Source organism: Anomalospiza imberbis, chromosome 1, assembly GCF_031753505.1.
Source record: "Anomalospiza imberbis isolate Cuckoo-Finch-1a 21T00152 chromosome 1, ASM3175350v1, whole genome shotgun sequence".
Classification (NCBI taxonomy): domain Eukaryota; kingdom Metazoa; phylum Chordata; class Aves; order Passeriformes; family Viduidae; genus Anomalospiza; species Anomalospiza imberbis.
Window position 1 is genome coordinate 32,095,056 of NC_089681.1, and position 19,031 is coordinate 32,114,086.

General features: G+C 38.6%; 1 protein-coding gene across 10 annotated transcripts in view; it reads left to right on the forward strand.

Moving 5' to 3' along the window:
• Positions 1-1,160: 1,160 nt before the first annotated feature.
• The window catches only part of UBE2W (ubiquitin conjugating enzyme E2 W), a 43,774-nt gene continuing 25,903 nt past the window's right edge, over positions 1,161-19,031 (forward strand). For 4 of the 10 annotated variants that reach the window (XR_010998005.1, XR_010998006.1, XR_010998004.1 and 1 more), the window contains exon 1: positions 1,167-1,239. Coding sequence is in view for 6 of the 10 variants with exons in the window: in XM_068186715.1 (XP_068042816.1) it covers positions 1,225-1,239 (15 nt within the window). In the remaining 4 variants the exon portion in view is untranslated. Of the gene's footprint in view, positions 1,240-1,267; positions 1,477-19,031 lie in introns of those variants that run through there. The other 6 variants (XM_068186715.1, XM_068186695.1, XM_068186705.1 and 3 more) reach the window with 6 other exon arrangements.

Below are 19,031 nucleotides of genomic sequence, written 5' to 3' on the forward strand. Positions count from 1 at the left end.
TGTGCAGCATGAGCAGTGGGGAGATGGGGATTATAATGACCTATAAAATCAGTTTCTCTGTTAAATCCTTAGTTTTACATAACCACTGGGATTATAAATTTTATAGGTTGTCTTTGGATAAACATTTTGTAGGTTTATCTTGAGGATCCGTTAGGTCTGAAATACTACAGCAGGAATAACAGCTTTATGAAGCGTGTTTCCGCAAGTTGTTTAATTTATTGACTACACACGGTCGCTCTAGTGAGTGCTGCCTGTTTATTTTCACCTACACAGATATGGCAAAATCATCTGGTGCAAAGGACAGGGATTATTCCAGTCCAGGAAAGGAAATCGTAGAATCCAGAAATGCTCTGACTTAAAATACACCCACGTTCATTTGGAGTCGTACAGCAGCAGACACCAGTGCAGGAAAATCAGATGACCTGTGGCAGAGCAGCACCCAGGGAAGCGCACAGAAGGAGAGCCGCTCACCGGGAGAGCCGCGCGGCCCCGCAGCCCTTCAGCCGCGGCCGCCGGAGCCGAGCGCCCCGCGGGCCTGGGCCCGCCGAGCGGCGCCTGCCGCCCGGCCCGGGCCAGCCCGCGGCGGGATCTAGGGGCAGGACATGGAGTAACGGGACGCACTGAAAGAAGAGGGATTTGGGTTAGGTATCCGGAAGAAATTCTTTACTGTGAGGGTGGTGAGGCACTGGAAGAGGAGGTTTGTGGATGCCCCATCCCTGGGGCAGGTTGGTTCGAAGCCAGGTTGGAAGGGCTCTGGGCAGCCTGGTCTGGTGGGAGGTGTCCCATGGCGGGGGTGTCGGACCTAAATGATCTTCAAAGTCCCTTCCCACTACTTAGCATTCTATGGTCCTATGATTGTATGGCCTTCCCACCAGAGCACACCGGGCGTGAGGGGAGCCCGGAAAAACCCACAAAACGGAGGGGCGAAGTCCGCATTTAATCGAGTCACTTAAACACTTTGCACGTGCAGCTCTAAAAACCTTCACAACCTGAAGCCGGCTGAGGACCAACCCCTTACAGCGGGGCACGGGCAGCGCCGGGGGAGCCTCCCCGGCAGCGGCAGCGGCAGCGGCAGCCCACGAACAAACGCCGCCCGCCCGCGCCGCTCCCGCCCCGCGCACGCGCAGCTGCTCACCGGGCGGGCACGGCACGTGACCGGGGAGCGCGCGGGGCGGGGCCGCCCCGGCGGCGGCGCAGAGGGGAGGGGGAGGAGGCGGATCCATCATGGCGTCGATGCAGGTGAGGCGTCTGCGGCGGAGCCCCGGGGCGGCGCTGGGGCCGGGCGGCGGCCGTGGCGGTGGGGGTGGGGGGAGCCGCGAGCAGCCGTTCCGCCGGGTGTGTGCGTCCGTGCGTGCGTGCGTGGCGCGGCGCAGCGCAGAGGGACGAACCGCCCGGGCAGAGGTTGAGAGCGTCGAGGTCCCGGGTAGCAGGGCCGGGGAGGGCAGGTGGCGGCGGAGGAGAAGGGCCGGGATGGAGGTGAGACGCGCAGAGGTGTGAGGGGCGAGGCCCGGACTCGGACGGCGGCGGGCAGGGCGGGCCCGGGGAAGAGGCGCCTCAGGGAGGCGTCTGGCAGCGATGCCGCCGCTTCCTGGGCGGCCGAGGGAAGGGCGAAGGGATCCCTGCTCCCCCGGGACTTGGGGAGGGCCGCAGATTCGCCGGGCGCCGTGGGAACGTGTGTCACACCGTGCGGAGTGGGCGGTCAGCGGGGCCCTCCCCGTGTCATCGTGGGGACCGTGACCAGCAGCTCCGAGTTCCTCGGGTTCCGGCGCTGTAATTCCCCCGCACAAGGGGGACTGGGACAGGCGTGTCCTGCTCCAAGCCGCGTGCCGCCCCGTGGGGTTCTCTTTCTCTCCCTAAAATGAGGTTGCGGCGTGGTGTCAGCACTGTGGACAGGTAACGTCTGGATTTCTCGGCAGGATGGTATTGCTGTAGGTACAGTAGGATGGAACATCCTGCTGCCTGACAGATATTTCCAGCTGAATTATTCATTCATACCTACTACGAAGGGGTTCTTAAACAGGGGCTGCAGAAATTGCTCTGGTCGATTGGATCACTTTCACTGTGTGCTGCTCTCAGTGGCTGGTGCTTTATTACGACTGGGGCAGCTGAAAAGATCTCTAGGTTTTGTGGCAGTGGCCCCTATCTCTCCTTATTTAACCAGCAACTTCTCTACTTTTCCTTGGATATTTATAGTTTTCCGTTTTGTTTTTATATTTGGATCATCTAGATCTCATTTTCTCTCATTTTGGTCCAGTACAGCTCACATTTTTTGTCACTAGTAATAGAACAGCACGGAAAGAGTGTAGAAAATGAGTGACATTTGTTTAATTTTCCTAATAATCTGGATTTAGCAGAGCAAAAAAGAGTTAAAATGTCAAATTATTGAACTGTATGGGATAAAAATTATTTTCCTGAAGTTTAGAAGCATATAAAAATTATTTTCCTGAAGTTTAGAAGCATAACTCCCCCTTTCCCCCCATTCCATGGTGTGTCTTTCAGAGTTACTGAAATGAAACGAGATCAAGAAATTGAACATACTGTACAGAATGTTCTTTTAGCAGTAGCTTAGGCAGGTAGTCTGATGTGCCTTGGTTTTATTAGCTCTGTCTGGCAAATGCGTTTTTGCAATGCTCTTCTTATAATGTGCAGACTTTTACAAGCTGAACTGCAAAATAGAGGCTATAGTTTCTTAAGAAGTGTCTTTTAAAAAACTGTGTGAAAAGTAGGAACATGGCAGCTGTGAACCGGGAAAGAGGCACTCTGTAAAGGGACTTGGTAGAGCTGTGCTGTGTCGCTGTCTCTGGCCTAGTAAATGACCTTCTACAGCGTGCCTCACCCTAATTCCTGTTGCTCCCTCTGTAAAGGGGGAAGAATGGTTACATATTGAATGAGGTTGTTGAGGATACATGAAAGTGTTGCCTAAACTTCAGATGTGTGGAGGGTAATACTCGCTTCCTGAAATTACAGCCGTGTTAAGTCTGATGTTGTAATTGCTTTCATTTTAGAAATACCAGCTGTAAGATAACACTTTTTGTTTTCTTACGTGATGTTCTGTTGTCTTTTGATAAGAGATTCAAGGATATTTATGGAGATTTTTTGTCTATATGTTGCTAATTGCATAATGCTCTAATTAATTTCTTATGTTTAGTAAACTGCTAATTTAATAATGTGGTTTAGCATGTTGGAAAGGAGTTGTAAACAGGAAGCATAAATGAAAATTTAGTAAGTGAGCAGTAAGTTTATTGTAGAAATACTCTCAGATGAGCAAGATTTCAAGACTGAATTCTATCAGTTAACATTTAAGTGTTCAGTGTGAAAAAATGTTTTACAAAGGAAAACAATATCTATAATTTTAAGTGGTTTTTTTTGGTCCAGAATAATTTATTATAATTATTGCTATCTTCTAAGTTGCCTGACACAAAAAAAGATGCCATTTTTCTGATTAAGTATAGTGTTTTTAAATACACAGTGTTTACCTGAAATGTTTGTGTAACTCATTGCCATCTCTGGCTATACCAGTGGTCTGACACTGTACTATTATGACAATATTATTGATTTTATTGATAAAAATGATATATTGGTGCACAAAGTAAGTTCTAGTTACTTCTTACACTGCTGTAATTTTATACAACAGTGTATGATGCCCCAAGTTAATTACATACAGATTCACTGAAAAGACTCAGATTAAATTACAAGAGTTATCTGATTAGCCTGTTCTTAGTCAGTCTACAGTGAAGTTTTGAAACTTGTAACAAATTGCCTCTTTTTGCTAATGGCTCTGAGCATCGACCTGAACAGTTACTGCAGTTCAGTGACTTTAAGCCTTTGTGTGTATCATTAAACTTACAGTGATTTTTGTCTGTGTGGACAGTCTTTAATGGGAGTTTTCTGTAACCCTTTTTTTTCTGTGATAATAGAAGCCAGTGCTTATGAGATCTTGTGTTTTGTTTTCTAACCACAGTGTTGTTGCTAATTTGCCACTGCTGGACTGGTTTAAACCTGGTTTGCATAACTTTAGGCAAATAACATTTTTTTCTTAAAAACTAACACACCCTAGACAAGCCTTTAAAGGAAGAGCAGTTATTTTCAAGAACTTTCCCAGAAAAAGCCCAAGCTTTTGCAGTGTTCTTCTGGATAAAAAGCACAGAAGTATTCTGAAAAGGTACAAGTAATATAGAACAAGGGAAGAGAATGGATCTGCTTTAGAAAATTTTGATATAGCATCTTTAGTAATCTGAAGCCTTTAAAGGCAAATGCTGAAGAAATCGTTAACAGTTGTTCTCAGAACAGCTGGAAACCCAGGACTTTCCTTATGAATGGAAGAGCAGGTAAAAATAGAGTAAGGAAGTTCAGTTGAAAATGTACAGAAAATACGTCATTGCTGTACGAAGTGTTAAATTATTAAAACCTTTCCCTCAGTGTCCAGATATGAACTGTTTGCATCCTAAACTTCAAAGATTGACTTTATTGATAATACTGACATCTTAATTACTATGATTTACCTCTCGCTTCCTTTTAGTTTTAATACTACAAACCTTGGATTTATTTGTGAAATTGTGAGAATATTTAGAGGGATGGTTTTAAGGTTTTTTTATCACCAGAATAACTTCTCATATATTCTGTAAAGTTAGACACATAAGATTTGTACTTGTAGATATTTACATCTGATTGAATGCAGAGCTAATGTAATTAATGACACAAACAACTTCAGTAAAGAGTATAGGATGTTAGCTTTCACTGTGCTTCTGTGTTATGCCTTGAAAACTGCTGTGGTAGGCTACCATCAAATTACATGCACACAACAAAATAAAGTCCTACTTGAAAAATCTTGTTCTGTCAATAGAATTTTTTTTTTGAAAATGTGTTTCTAAGCAGCCATTTAATAAAATAACTGTGTGAGATGACAATGCAGAATTCATGGCCAGTTTGAGATCCCAGTGAACTTGTATCACAGAATGCAAGCTATTAACAATGTGAACGTTTCCCATGAGTTTTACCCCAATATTTTCAGTCAGTGGGGTATGGGTTGAAGAAAATATTTACAGGCCACTGAAATATCCAGAAGAAATACATACAGTTTTGGTTACGCTTCCTTCTATTCTTTACCTGTGCTTCTAGTGTTAGTGGAAGTTCTGTGTTTCCAGCTGTTCTCAGAACAATTACTTATTGTGCAATCTTTGCTCAACACTGGCAGTGTTTTTATTTAATGATTTGGCAATAATTTGTTCTTATTTAAAAGCTTTGTCCAGGAAAAAGTATTAAACTATTTTTATTGCGTGTTCCAAAAAAAGCCAAAACCCCAACCTTAAGTGAGGAAAGCTTTCAGTGAATTGGAACTTGGATGGTTATGCACATTGGTTCTGTACTGTTGAATGTCATAGTAGGGGATGCTATTTGTGTGGTTTCAAAAAGAAAATGAGTGGGTACTGTAGCTATATAACCAATTCTGGGATATAAACAGAATGAAATTATTGGTAGTCAATAAAGTATTTAGTGGTTCCATTGGTGAAATGCTGTTGAAGATAAAAATTTCAGTAATTATTTAAACTGAGAAATGCGAGTACCATAACTGAAACCAGAATCAGTAGACAGTAAAAATAATTTCCTCTGTCCACTAAGAGATTGTTAGTCCTTTACATAACCTTTGGTAATCAGTCTGTACTGATGTGTGCTGTATTAGCTTTGGCATATAACCATGCTAGAATGAAGTATGATAAATATCAAATTTTTAGTAATTTTATCAAGATGAGTTAATTTAATCTCAGGAGTTTATTAATAAAGTTTTATCTTGAATAGCAACTGAAGTTTAAAATTTACAATCTTCATTCAGTAAAGATAAATAAAATAGAATTTATGGATTTAGACCCTAAGGAGTCTCATTTGCTTGTTTTTGTATCTGCCTGTGTAAATAGAATTTTGGGAAATAGTTTGCTGTGCAACAGCTGCAGAATTTTTGAGCCAGGATGGAAGAATTCACTTCAGAGAAGGAAAGCAGTAGTAGAAAAGCTTATTGAAACAGTGTACTCTGAGCACTATCAGCAGCTCTTCCTTACAAATACACCAACTATATAGCTAAAATGTAAAAAACCATGGATGCTTTCAACCTATCACATTGAACACTGGTATCTCTTGAATATGTGGATGATTTCAATCAGGAAAATAAAGTAGGCGTTTGCTGTAAAGAAGAGTAATTCTGGTTGATTACAATTATTTTTTGCTCTGAGTTTTATACTATCTTATACTTGTGTTTAGGCCCAGCTATTCAAGTTCTGAGAAGAGAAAAATATAACACAATACATTTGCAAGAGGCAGGGAATGTTGTTTTGTTAAGCTTCTCCCTTGGAAGGCTCTATGGGTTTGTCATTAATAAGCTAAAGCAGCTTAGCTCAAACAATGTGTGAAACTCGGTGATCAAGTACTTTCTCTAATTGTTTGTTCCAATTAGAGCAAAGTGTGAAGAGTTTTAGACTAAAGGATCTTCACTAGGTATGGTACAGGTGTAGGTCATACTTGCAACTACGCCCAGAGACTGGGATTAAATTACCCGTATTCATGTGAAAGAGAAGGCACAACTCCCAGTGAATTTACCCATAGTTACAGCTGTGTGCAACCAAAGTAAATGCCTTCAGATCATTAGCTCATGTCTCACACAGCCTTGTTTTACAACTGAGAGATGAGCGTTCAAGCAGATTACAGGCTAAAATTTCCACTAGGGCAGAGGGGAAGAGGATGACAAAAGTCTTTTGCTCAGTACTTGGAGCCAGAAATTTTGTGCATCTTGCATGGCTTTGAAGTAGCGAAGGACTGTGACAGAACTGTCAGCTGGATATATAGTTTTTGTCTTTTGAAGGGAGGAAGAGATAGTATTATCTGTTCAGTGAAACCTATTACAACTTCATTTACTGAAAGCAAATGAAAATAAATAAGTTAAATGCTTTAAATAAAAAGAGCCAGTAGGCAATATTTTCTGATCAATCAAGGTCACATAACATGACTTCTGCCTGCTTTTGATAGTTGAAGGCTTTCAAAAGATATTCTGGAATGTGTTTGGGCCTTTGCAGTTGTTGGGGATTTTTTTTTGTTGTGTTTTTCTTTTTATTTTTTTTTTTTCCTTTGCTTTGTTCAAAAATATGTTCTGGAATCTGCACAAGCCTTTGCAGTTTGGTTTTTTGTTTGCTTGTTTTTCCTCAGGTGACCTTAATTACTGGCATGAAAAACAGGTGTCAGTCAGGGATGGAGAGGACCTTATAATTTACCTTTCTAAAAGCAATAATAATGTGTTAGTAAAGGAAGGACAGAAGTTAGTGGTGGTAAGTCAGGAATTGTGAGACACCTCATTTTTACTAATTTATGATCTCATTGAGGATACCAGCTATTCATCCTTTCATACACAGTACTAAAAAATAATTGTTTCTCCTTGGGTGATTACAAATACAAAGTTGTTTGTCATCTTTTTTTATTCAACTTAATTAAAAGTACTGCTTAATCAGCCTCAAGAAGAAAATCTGTCTGTCAGTAAATGATAATAGTTTAGTAGAGCATAGCAAATATTATCCCTGAAAGTCTGCTGGAATAAAATGCTTCATAGAATTTGATGTCACTTGTTCATATTGATTTATTTAGTTCTTCTTCATTAGGAATTGGTGGGCAGTAATAAGAAACCTAAATCCATTCAGTTTCCTTGCCCCTTCTTAAGTTAGAAACTCTCCCCTGTCATATTTAGGGATATAGATTGAATGAGTATTTAAATTTTGTTACTGTTTGCTACTTCAAACATTTTACCTCTTTTTCTCTCTAAAATGCTTTTTGTTAGAATAGAGCACTTTATTTTGGTTACCAACTATTGGAATGTTTCTATAGGGATGAGAAATTCCCTGGTAAACATCTGGTTGACCTCATTGTGCCAGCCTTCACTATTTTCTTAAATTAATTTCTTTAACTGAAGCAGTTCAAGTAGTGCCAGACTCTTTTCTTTAAAAGTTAAAATTATCTGTGGTTGGCTTTTTATTACTGTGTGAGGCTTGTGCTGGGTGTTGGTACATTTGAAGACTCCATTTACAAAGCAGATGACTCGCTGTCAGTTTCGTCTTATTCTAGAATAGTGGATTCCACTTCATTTGCTTTCAAATGACAAGTTCATTGTAAAAAAATTTGGTTATCTGGCAAAAAGCTTTTCAGACTGTGAAGTACAGAATGTTTCCTTTGTGTGTGTATAGTTATTGTGATTTATCTTTAATTGTACTGTAGTTATGATTTCAGATTGATCTTGTCTCTTAGTGAGTTTAAATCAAGTGTATTATTGTCCTTTAAAGAGGACTGTTGCTTTGACCTTTCAGTCAAATATTTCAGAATATCTTGGAGCATATGAAGATAATATTCTGTTATCAAACTGAGAAATCAACAATCCTTCCTTACACCACCCTCAATCCATAACTGGATTTTTGAAATGTTTAAATGTTCAGAAGAACAAAAGATGAGTGATAGGAACTTATTGTAAGTAGCTTGATAAAAAGATGAATACATTGCCATTTGGTTTCTTTAAAATGAGAGGAATGTGCAAAATGCTTGACATTCATTTCTTGAAGTCAGGATTGGTCTGAGGAAATAACATTAGAACTCGGTTGCCAGATGTTAACATGTTTTATTAGAAATGAGGAGGAGACTAATCTGCTTCTGCATTCTCAGTATAAATTGAAAACCTGCTATTCAGCCAAAAATAGATAAAACTGAAAAACAATTGAGCTAAAATCCCAGTATTACTTTTTAATAAGGACAGAGTATTTTGTGGAGCTGTTTTGTTATGCATTTGCTGAAGCTTTAATTAGCCACATCCAGACAATTATCTATCTTTCCTCCTCTCTGCCTTGCCTAAAGCTTACTAGAAGAACTTTGATAGGAAGAATTCATGCAAGATTGTCATAATCAAGTATCTGGACAGTTTGTGTGTTTGAGAGTCTGGGGTAAATGATCTCACCTGAATTATGGGATATAATCTGCAAGGACTTTCTTGAATGACCTGGTTGACTGGGAAGTAAAGGGGTTATTATTTGTAGGAACTGCCATTCTCTAGATTTCTTAAGTAGTGAGATGAAGTGTGGCAGGTGACTTTTCTTAAATGTCACCATTGTGAGTCTTTATATTGTTTCTCTTCTGTTTGACAGCTTTTTGGTATTTTAAGTTAGGTTTCTAATTAGACAGTAATGTGCAGTGAGTTCATGAATTCTTAAACTGCTTAAAATATGTTGGTTTTTTTCTTCTGTAGGTGAGTTTAGTTTGAAAAGCATAACTATCTACCTGGTGTTTAGATCTTCATATTCTGGATTTGAAGCACTTTTCAGTAAGAAATGTGTGAATGGAAGGAACTGAAATACTGAAAATAGAGTTCTAGTGGTTTTACACTCTCAGGCTGGTAGCTTGTACTAACAGTCAAGCTTTGCTTATGAATCAACATGGTGGTGTTGTACAACACTGTCATTGCAGCCTGTTTTCAGCTTCTGTTCTGCGACAGGCTTGCAGTTTATCTCTGTACGTGACTGTCTCCTGCATGTAAGAACTTCTCCAAGACAGAAAGGATGTTTTTTGTGAAACATTTTATGACGTGAATGAGCAAGGAGGTGACAGGCTACAGCTCATAAGCAAAATGTAAATTCTTTGCCAGGATGTTATCATATTATTGGCAGTGTTTTGGTGCTAACAGAGTTTGGGCCCATTTAAATTTTTGGATGTGGAATAGAGTTTTGGTAGTTATGGAAGAAATATTGTTAGGTGTCCCTAGGGTGCAGCAGCTTTACCAATATATTTATACCAAAATAGAAGAATGGAGCCCCCGTGGGATTAATGTTTAACTTCTAACTATTTATGAGTTAATTTTCTTCCTCTTTGATCTTTGAGCCACATCAAGATTTGCATTTACAGTGTCCAGGAAGGCTCGGCCTTGGAAGACTATTCATTTCTTGTATTGACAGTTTCTTGCAACAAAGAGAAGGGAATTTGAGTGCCTAGAAATAGAAGGTTTGTAACACAATTTAAGTACAGATGTTTTGTTCCTGCATGCTTCCTAGTCTGTGAAGTTGCTATTCCACCTTTGTTTCTTCATATCATCTTGATACTACCTTATTGGACATGGCTAGTTGAATTCCTACCAGTCCAGGTGCAAAGGCCACCACATTTCAGTTAAATTGCCATCACATCTTGTTTTAATGGTGAAATAAAATGTGGCAATGATACATTTCCTCCAGCAGAAGTGAAAGGAATCTGTTTGTCCATTTGCCACTTTTTGCTCTGCTTGTATGTTTCTGCTCTACTGATAGTTTTGCTTTTCCCCTAGCTATTTTCTACCAAATTCTTACCATTTCCCTTAATATATCATGTCTTTTGCTGAATCTGCTTTGAGTTTAATCAGCTCAGCTTTCTTCCTTCTTACTTTATTTCTCTATAAAAAAGAAGATCACTGAAATAGGTTTTTGTAGGTAAGGTATTTGACTAAGATCATTTAGTTTACTCATTTAAGATATTGCTGATTTAAGACACTGCACATTTTGTACTGCATTTCTTGAAACACCAAAATGTGAAGTATTTAAGAATTGCAATTTTATTTTCTTTTTTTGTTTTCAAAGTTTGTCATTTCAGCTCATAGGATATAATAATCCAGGAGTATGGGCATACATTCAAACTTGATTGGATTAATGTGTTAATATTTTACTGCTAATCAACAGCCAATATACCACTGCATGTATGCTTTTCCCACTCTAGTTATGAAGAATAAAACATTGCCTGATGCAACACTCACTGCTTGGCCTAGGTGCTCTCAGCTGTATGTACTTAAGTTGTACTTGGTAGTGACCTCTCTACCTTCACTGTACACATGTTTTTGTTTGCCCTTAGCTCTGTTAACATTTAACTCTGTGCTCCACTTTTCCAAGGGAGGGGCAAAGCTGTTGTAAGAGTTCTGGCAATGGGCTTAGAACTGAAAATAGACTCCTGATATTGTGATACTCTTTTTTAAAGGTTTTGAGAAAGGTAATACCTGCAAGAGCTAGGGAAGTTTTCATGGTGGGTAAGGAAGACGCCTTTGCTTTACTTCGTTGTGAGGGATTTTGGTTAAACTCTGTTGTTCTGTCTGTCTATGGGTGTCCCTTGTTTATGGTAGAATCAGAAAAATCATCCCTGTTTTTGGGCAATGTGATAGTGATGATGCCATACATGCTTTAGGAATATAGGTTATTGACACTTGGGGTAGCTAACAGGGACACAGAGACCAGTGAAATAATTTTGTATCTGTTAATAAGCATTTATGTCCTATAATACCCAGCTCAGTCATACACAGTGACCAAACTACCTGTTTCTAGGGCTGGTTTTGAAACACTCATATTGAAAACATCTACATTTCTTCCTGTCCTATATTGCTGCCCCCTCTGCTTTTTCACATGTTGCATCTTATTTATGTGCAGGCCCTCCCTGCTTCTTTATGTGCTTCACCTAGAATCAATTCAAGTGAGAATTCAGCTGTGGCATTTGAGATGTTATCTCCCCAGTTCCAGAGGTGGCCAAGTAAGATGTGTGCCAGTTTGGAGAAAAGAGGGGTGTGTATTTTTGCTAGAAAATGTTGAGTTCAGACATACATTTAACTTGAACCATGACAGACAGTGAGTGCTGTCTGTCAGGACAGAAATGATAGAGGTCGTTGTGACCTGTCTGGGGAGCTGTCAGGAATTTTTCCCTACTGGCACCAGCTAATTTTGTGTTCTTTTTTCCATATGCTGTAAGAAGTCTTGCAGGTTTGATACTGTAGAAAATCTGTGGAGGATCATTGAAGGAGTTGCACAAATCCTGTTTGACAGAATTAGTAACAGGCTACAAACCATTGCTATGTCAGTCATGTCTCAAGTACTTGAATAAACTTCTTTTGGAAGTGATGCTTGGATCAGAGTTAAGCTGTGCTCTTTGATTTCATCCCTGATTTATCCTTTCCTGCAGAGATAGGTAAAAGTAAGGAATAAGTAATCTTGGTTTCAAAGACTTCCGCTTGAAAATACTTCTGTGAACTCATTACATCACTCCTCTGCATTTTGTATGTGATTATTACTTTAGTTGAAGGACTGTTGACCAGACTTGGGTTTCTGATATTCTTACTCAGCTTTCTGTTTCCCTCTAGATTGTGAATGTTTTTATCAATTTGATACATTTTAGTTCTGGTTTACTTTAAAGTTACATTACAAGAATGTTTAAGCACAAGATTCTCTCTCAAAAATAAGGAGAATGTCAAAGTAAGATTGCCTGTGCATCCTTCATGTATTCCCCTATGAGTCTGCAGCTTTCTTCTAGTCACTTTCAATAGAAAGTGGACAAGCAGGAACGTGCTTCTGTATGAAATCCTTTGATGGGTTAACAGAAACATTGAAGAGAGTGTCTTGTGATGTGAAAAGGACAGTAAAGCAAGCACAGCTCCCAAGAGTATATCAGTGTATGGAAGACGTGTTTGGGCATTATTTTAGGCATGAATAGCTGCACTAGCTTCTATTTTGACTTGAAGGAGCTGATTGAGAGGCTGAAAACAACTTGAGTGTGATTAAAAAAGTATTCCTCATTCATGGTAAGGAAAAAGCTGAAAGCAGTTGTGGTATTGACTTTAGTTAGTCACGTCTTAATATAGGTGGAGTGTTGAAGTGCTACAGGTTTTTAGACAAAAATACTAATGTCTGGTATCAAGCTGTCTCAATATGGAAAAAAATAGGAATAATAGTAGAAGTCAGTGTGGCACCATGAGGGCCTGTTCAATGACATGAAGATTGAGGAGGCTTTGTATAGAAGAGAAAAGTGTAACTTAGTAATTCCTATTAAATGGATAAGCATATAAGAGTGAAATCAACTCATGCTTCATTGTTTTAAATTGGTGTATTTGAAAAGCATTAAAAGATGTTCTTATAAATCATTAGAAAGATGAGGAAAGGGATGAGCCTGTAAATAGGAAAGGAAAGCAAAGCAAAGAATAGCTGACAAATACTTGAATTGATGATAAAGCATGCCACACAAAAAGGGCAGATTCAATATCTTTAGACACTGGATTTTATGTCAGTAATTAAAATTAGCTATGTGGGTTGGTTTGGTTTTTAGAAGTGTTTAAGCAACTAAATCTGAGATTTTTTTTTTGACAATTCTTTAGAGTGAGTTTCCAGAAGATAAATATTTTTTTTTCTACTATTGTGTGAAAATTTGACTTTGGAAATCACTAGCCCAAATAGTCTCTGATACCTATAGCAAACAATCGACAATTAGCAAAGACAATTAGCTAAATGGATTTAAGAAAAACTTCACATTCAATTAACATGATTTTCTCCTTGTATTGGGCTGCAGCTGATGTGAAAGAGGAGCAGTAGCTGTATTTTGACTGTGCAAAAATTTTCCATGTGTGTTGATGTGACATTTGAATAAACACACAAGAAAATGTGGTATCAATCATATGGACTTTTTTTTCTGAAACATAAAGACCACTTCACAAGTTATCAAAGTCGTAGATTGTTGTTTAGAGCGGTTGTCTGATTGAGAGCAGGTGTTTGGTTCTGTCCAACGGAGTGAATCTGCCAAAGGGTATTTTGAGGGTAGTCTGCATTGGCTTGAAAGTGTTTACTTGAGTAGAGATTGGGAAAGGTGAGAGTTGAAGTAAATAGAAGAACACTTTTGTGTCCATGAAGCCTAAGAGAAGTTATTTGACCATAATTCATTTAACCCACTTAGATCTCTTACTATAAAGTTCTTCTACTTGTAAAGGCAAGAGATAAAGTGATGTGAAAAATGTTAAAGGCTTTTAACACAACTTCCTTTTATGTTAGGAAGATGGAGAGGTATCTTTAAATCCTAAGTTTATAAGATTCTATGAATGAGAGTTAAAATTGTCTGAAAAGTGTCAGTCTGTTATATTTTGTCCTCCTATGTATATTGCTGCTAATTTTCTAGAATGTTTGTGAAAACAAAAGCAATAATTCTGCACTCATGGCTGTCAAATATAAGAAAGGCTTTCACACTGCTGAAACTTACCTTTTCAAATGCTTAATTTGAGAATCTTATGCCTTTTGTATCCATTGTGTATGGGCTTGGTATACCAGAGTCATGTTTTTTTAAAGTACATTTGAGTCTTGAAGCTAAGAGTGGGTGTATAGACTGTGTTGCTGTAAGAAAATTTTGTCCTTTGTAACCTTTTTGGTCAGCAAATACTGTTCAACACTGAAGAGAAATCAATTTCAAGTTTTTAAATTCAAACTTTAGATGTTTTCTGAATTACTGTGGTAATGAGGAACTCAGTTTCCTAATTAAACTGTATGAATCTGGTCTTTAAGGGCTTCATTTAAGGGTTTTTTTTTTAATAACTAGATCAGTCTCCTGATAAACCAATTTCTGTATTAATGAGACACAACAAAAGACAAATTATTTTAAGAAAGAGAGGAAGAAAAAATAGTCCTTCATAATATCTGTGGAAAATATCTTCAAGTTTTCTGAATATCCCTAGCTGCACATCAGGCTGTCTATGCAAGCGTCGAGCTAGCAGCTCGAGGAAGGTCCTCTCCTTCTCCTCTCTCTGGCGCTTGAGACCACATCTGTTCAGGGAGCTGCAGTACAGGATAGGCATTGGGGTTCTGGGGTGAGTCCAGCAGATGACAGACAGGATGGCTGGGGCTGAACTGTGTGACCTTCAAGGAGACTGGGTTTCTTCAGCTGTAAGAAGAGAAGGCAAATGAGAGATCTTGCTGATGCCTACAACATAATAGGAAGATATCAAGGGAAAACAGAGCCACTATGGGAAGACAAAGGACAGTAGATACAAATTGGAACATGAAGTATTTCGGTAAGATACAAAAGAAACATGTTATACCATGGGTAGTGATACACTGGAATGCATTCACCAGAGACCTTGATTTAAAGATTATTTTCTAAATATTACTTAGTCTCTCTCTTAAAACATTTTTTTCCCACTGTTTGAATGAATTCTGGTTAGTAGGCCCTTTGTGCCCTCTGCAGTTTTGTTCCAGTTCCTATAGAGTACTCTCATGTTCTGGAAAAGGTCTATAGGCAGCTCTTTGTTATTCTGTACAGAAATAAGTGAGTTGATGTTTGATTTAAAAAAATCCTAAATTTTGAAAATGTTTGGTGAAAGCCTGTTAAAGATAGCCAGATATGTTAATCAGATTAGGAATTACTAACTTTTATGGTGTGGTTAATGGAATAGTAGAGTGTTTTGAAATATAGTGTATTTTATTACTCCAGCTGGGGAAAATAAAACCCCAACAAATAATGGGCTTTAACCACATCTTAAGTGTGTGTCTGTTGGTCCAATAGAAGTAATTATCTTCATATATAAACTGCCTTACTTCTATCTCTAGTGGCAAGATTAAAACATAGGAAATCTTTAAAAGCATTTTTCCCACTTAAACTGTTTAACACTTTCAGACTTCCTTCCTGTCATTGAGGACTGGAGAAATCCAGGAATTTATTACAATATACTTTTGATCTTTAATATCGAGGCAGATTATCCAGATAGTCAGTATAGCTGGAGGTAAGAAAAATGTAGAAGTTCTCTGCCATTTCTAATAGCAGTTGTTGCTCTTCTGTCCTGAATAATTCTAGGATGAGAGCCTCTTTATTTGGGAGGGAGCAGTGCTGAGATACATAAAACCCATAAAGGTTTAGTATAATGGAATACAGGTTCTTTAAGCAGACATAGGCTTAGAGAGATTCCTGTAAGGCAGAAGGAAATAATGCCTTTTGCTGAAACTTGGTTTTGTTTGGGATATTGCTCTGAATCAAGAACAAATCCAGAAGAGGTGTGTATTTCTTCACCTCTAAATCCCTTCCTTCCCTATCCAGTGAGGAGCTGTGTCTAAGAATTTACCATTAAACAGAATTGCACTGGAGTTTCCTATGCTTAATAGATACTCATAGTCAGGGCTTTTTGTGGAGTCCCTTAATTCAATGTGATAAATTTACTTGCTATAATTTTTTTTCATTATAACACTGACAGTGTTAGTCTTGCTTTTCTGGGTTATTGAGTTTCTATAACTTAATAGATAACTCATTCATTTTCTACTGGACATGCTCTTTTCAGCTTTTTATGGGAATGGCATGGATTTTTTTTTTCTTGTATTGATATTTCCACTGAAAGCTGCAAATAGAGGTCAGATGGAACTGATTATAGAATGGTTTGGATTTGAAGGGACTGTAAAGATCATTTCATTCCATCCCCCCAGATGTGACTCTCCAAGCAGTTCCTTATCCACTGCACAGTCCACCCGTCAAATCCATCTCTCTTCAACATAGAGAGAAGGATGTTGTAGGCTACCATGCCAAAGACTTACCACAAGTCCAGATAAATGACATCTGTAGCTCTTCCTTTGTCCACTGATGTAGTTACTCCATTGTAGAAGGTCACTAGGCTGTTCAGGCAGGACTTGACCTCAGTGAAGCCATGGTGGCTGTCCTGAATCCTTCTCTGTCCTGCATGTGTCATAGTACAGCTTCTTGGAGGATGTGTCCCATGAACTTCCCAGGCACAGAGGTGGGGCTGACAGGTCTCAGTGTCCTCCTTTTTACCCTTATTTCAGTCAGCTGGGACTTCACCTGACTGCCAGACTTTCCAAACATGGAAAGTGGCTTGGCAGCTAAATCCATCGATTCCACTTGGGAGTCTGGAATGCAGTTCATTGGGTCCCAGAGATTTGTTTGTATTCAGGTTCCTTAAGTGGTCATGAACCTCACCTTTACTTAAAGTGGGACTTTGTTTCCTCCTGCTGTCCATCCACTTGAGTGCTGGGAACAGAAGTTGCCATTGAAGACTGAGGCAAAAAACCCCAATCCTGTTGTTGAGTACTGTAGCCTTCTGCTCATCAGTTTTTTCCAGTTGTCCAGGATTTTTTTATGGACGGGAGGAGTTATACCTTCTTTGACTTTCCTTTCTGATACTTATTTGAATTGGCTAACTGGGAAATAATAATTTCTTTAAAAATATTATTTATTTGATGTGACATATTTGACCCAAAGTGTAAATAGTATTTCTTGCTATTTCTCTGGGATATGTTTTGTGAATTTTGTTTTGAATTGCAAGCATTGAGAGGTACTATGTTGTCTGTATGTATTATTTATGCTGAATAGACAGGCCCTCATGCCAGTGTCAGCAAATGTTTTAGGATCAGAGAAACAGAACACTTCAGTGGTACTCTGTTGTTCAAGTATACATTTTTATTATTTTTTTCTTTTTGCTACTGGCTTTTTTGTTTAGTAAGGAACATAAACATAGTATGTTTATTGTTTAGTAAAGACCTGTGAAACGGGATATTTTTGCACTAGTGAGATGGACAAAAACATGACTGAGTCTGTGTTAGACTGAAAAGATGGTTGCTGAAAAAAGGGCTAAAGGTGCAAACTTAAAATTAGATAATATTTTAAGTGTTGGTAATTTGAAATTTTTTTAGGATACAGAACAGACAAAGTTTTGTCTCTTCAAATTACTGTCAGATACTGATAGCTTAATGTTTCTGATTTTAATTAAATTCTAAAATGTGTTTTAGGCTCCTTTTTATATGGACAAAGTTGTATAGTTGGTCTACATGTGTAAGTAAATGGATCTACTGAATTATTTGCTGTTCTTATATGCATATGTGCTTTGCTATTTTGTAACTAAGGTTTCCATGGCTCCTCTTTAGCAGAGTTTGAATTTCCGTTGTCGTAAAATGTTCTCATCTCTGAACTTTTAAAATATTTCTCTATGTGAAAAAGGGCACACAGGTTGACTGCCTTTGAGGTTTGTTTGATGATGGTCTGGGGAAGTGCCAGAAAGAGAATTGACTTCAAAAAATCTCTGCCATTCAAATTAAGGATTTATAAAATGGTTTTGTAACTTTGCTCCTTTGCATTTTAATTCATAATAGTGGTGTTGGAAACACTGTTAGTGTTTTCTTAATCTGAGCAGAAAGAAAAAGGTAAACACTAGGATTCTAACCTGTTTGTTCAATGTGTGAGCAATGTATACAGCTTATGAAAATGCTAGCATTGGGTTTTCACTTTGTTTATTTTATATCTTAGTGCTAGGTAGGAACTTTCAATATAGAAGCCCAAGGAAGTTTTCTGGGCTGCTTGATAGAGACAGTAAGTTATTTCAGTATTTTCAGAATGTAAGTTGTGAATGTATAAGGGCCTTTTCCTTATGAGTTGTGTGGTTGAATTTATTGTAGTCCGATTTCAAATATATTTGATGGGGTACTGAATAATTTCTGTGTTGACAAATCAACACTTTATTTTCTCCTGGGAATTTTTTTCAAGTTCTGCCAAGCACGGGAAAACAGCTACAAGTGTGTGCTAGACCTGTGTTTTAAAAAAAATTGTATATTGAATGGAAATGTGGTACTAAATCACCAAACCACGTATTTTTATTTCTTTGGAGTATAAAATCATTTTGACTTAGAGTGAGGTTGAAGTGAACTTGTTGACAGTAACCTTAAAATAGTTGGCAGGAAAAGACAGTAGAAATGAGAAAGCCTTGACCTTTTTGTCATCTAGATGGCTTGGAAATGACAAAACATGTTGTGTAACTGTTAATATGGAGAAAATTGACTCTGAGAGCAGTGCCAATGACAGCACAGAGGCTGCATTTCCCTTGCTCAATAGATTGTAAGAAACTGTTCTGATAGTTGTTACAGAAACACCTTGTTGCAGTGACCAATTTCTCTGTCAAAATAGGCAAGAATTAACCTGAGCTACTGCCATAACACTTTAATAAGTGCTATGACTCTCTGGGTTCTAAGATGCAGTTAGTGTAAAGTTTTTAGTTTGTGTTGACAATCCAAATAGTCTTGGTTTAGTTTTCTGTTCTGTCCTCTGGGATGACTTAGAACAAAGCAAAGGCTTGCACAGATGCCAAACGGAAATGTCTTAGGTTACTTAGAGGAGGAGCTTATACTGTTAAAGTCTTGTAGATTTAATTATAAATCTAATGATGTTGTGTAAATATGAAATGTTCACTGCTAGGGGTGGAGCTCTTAGGAATG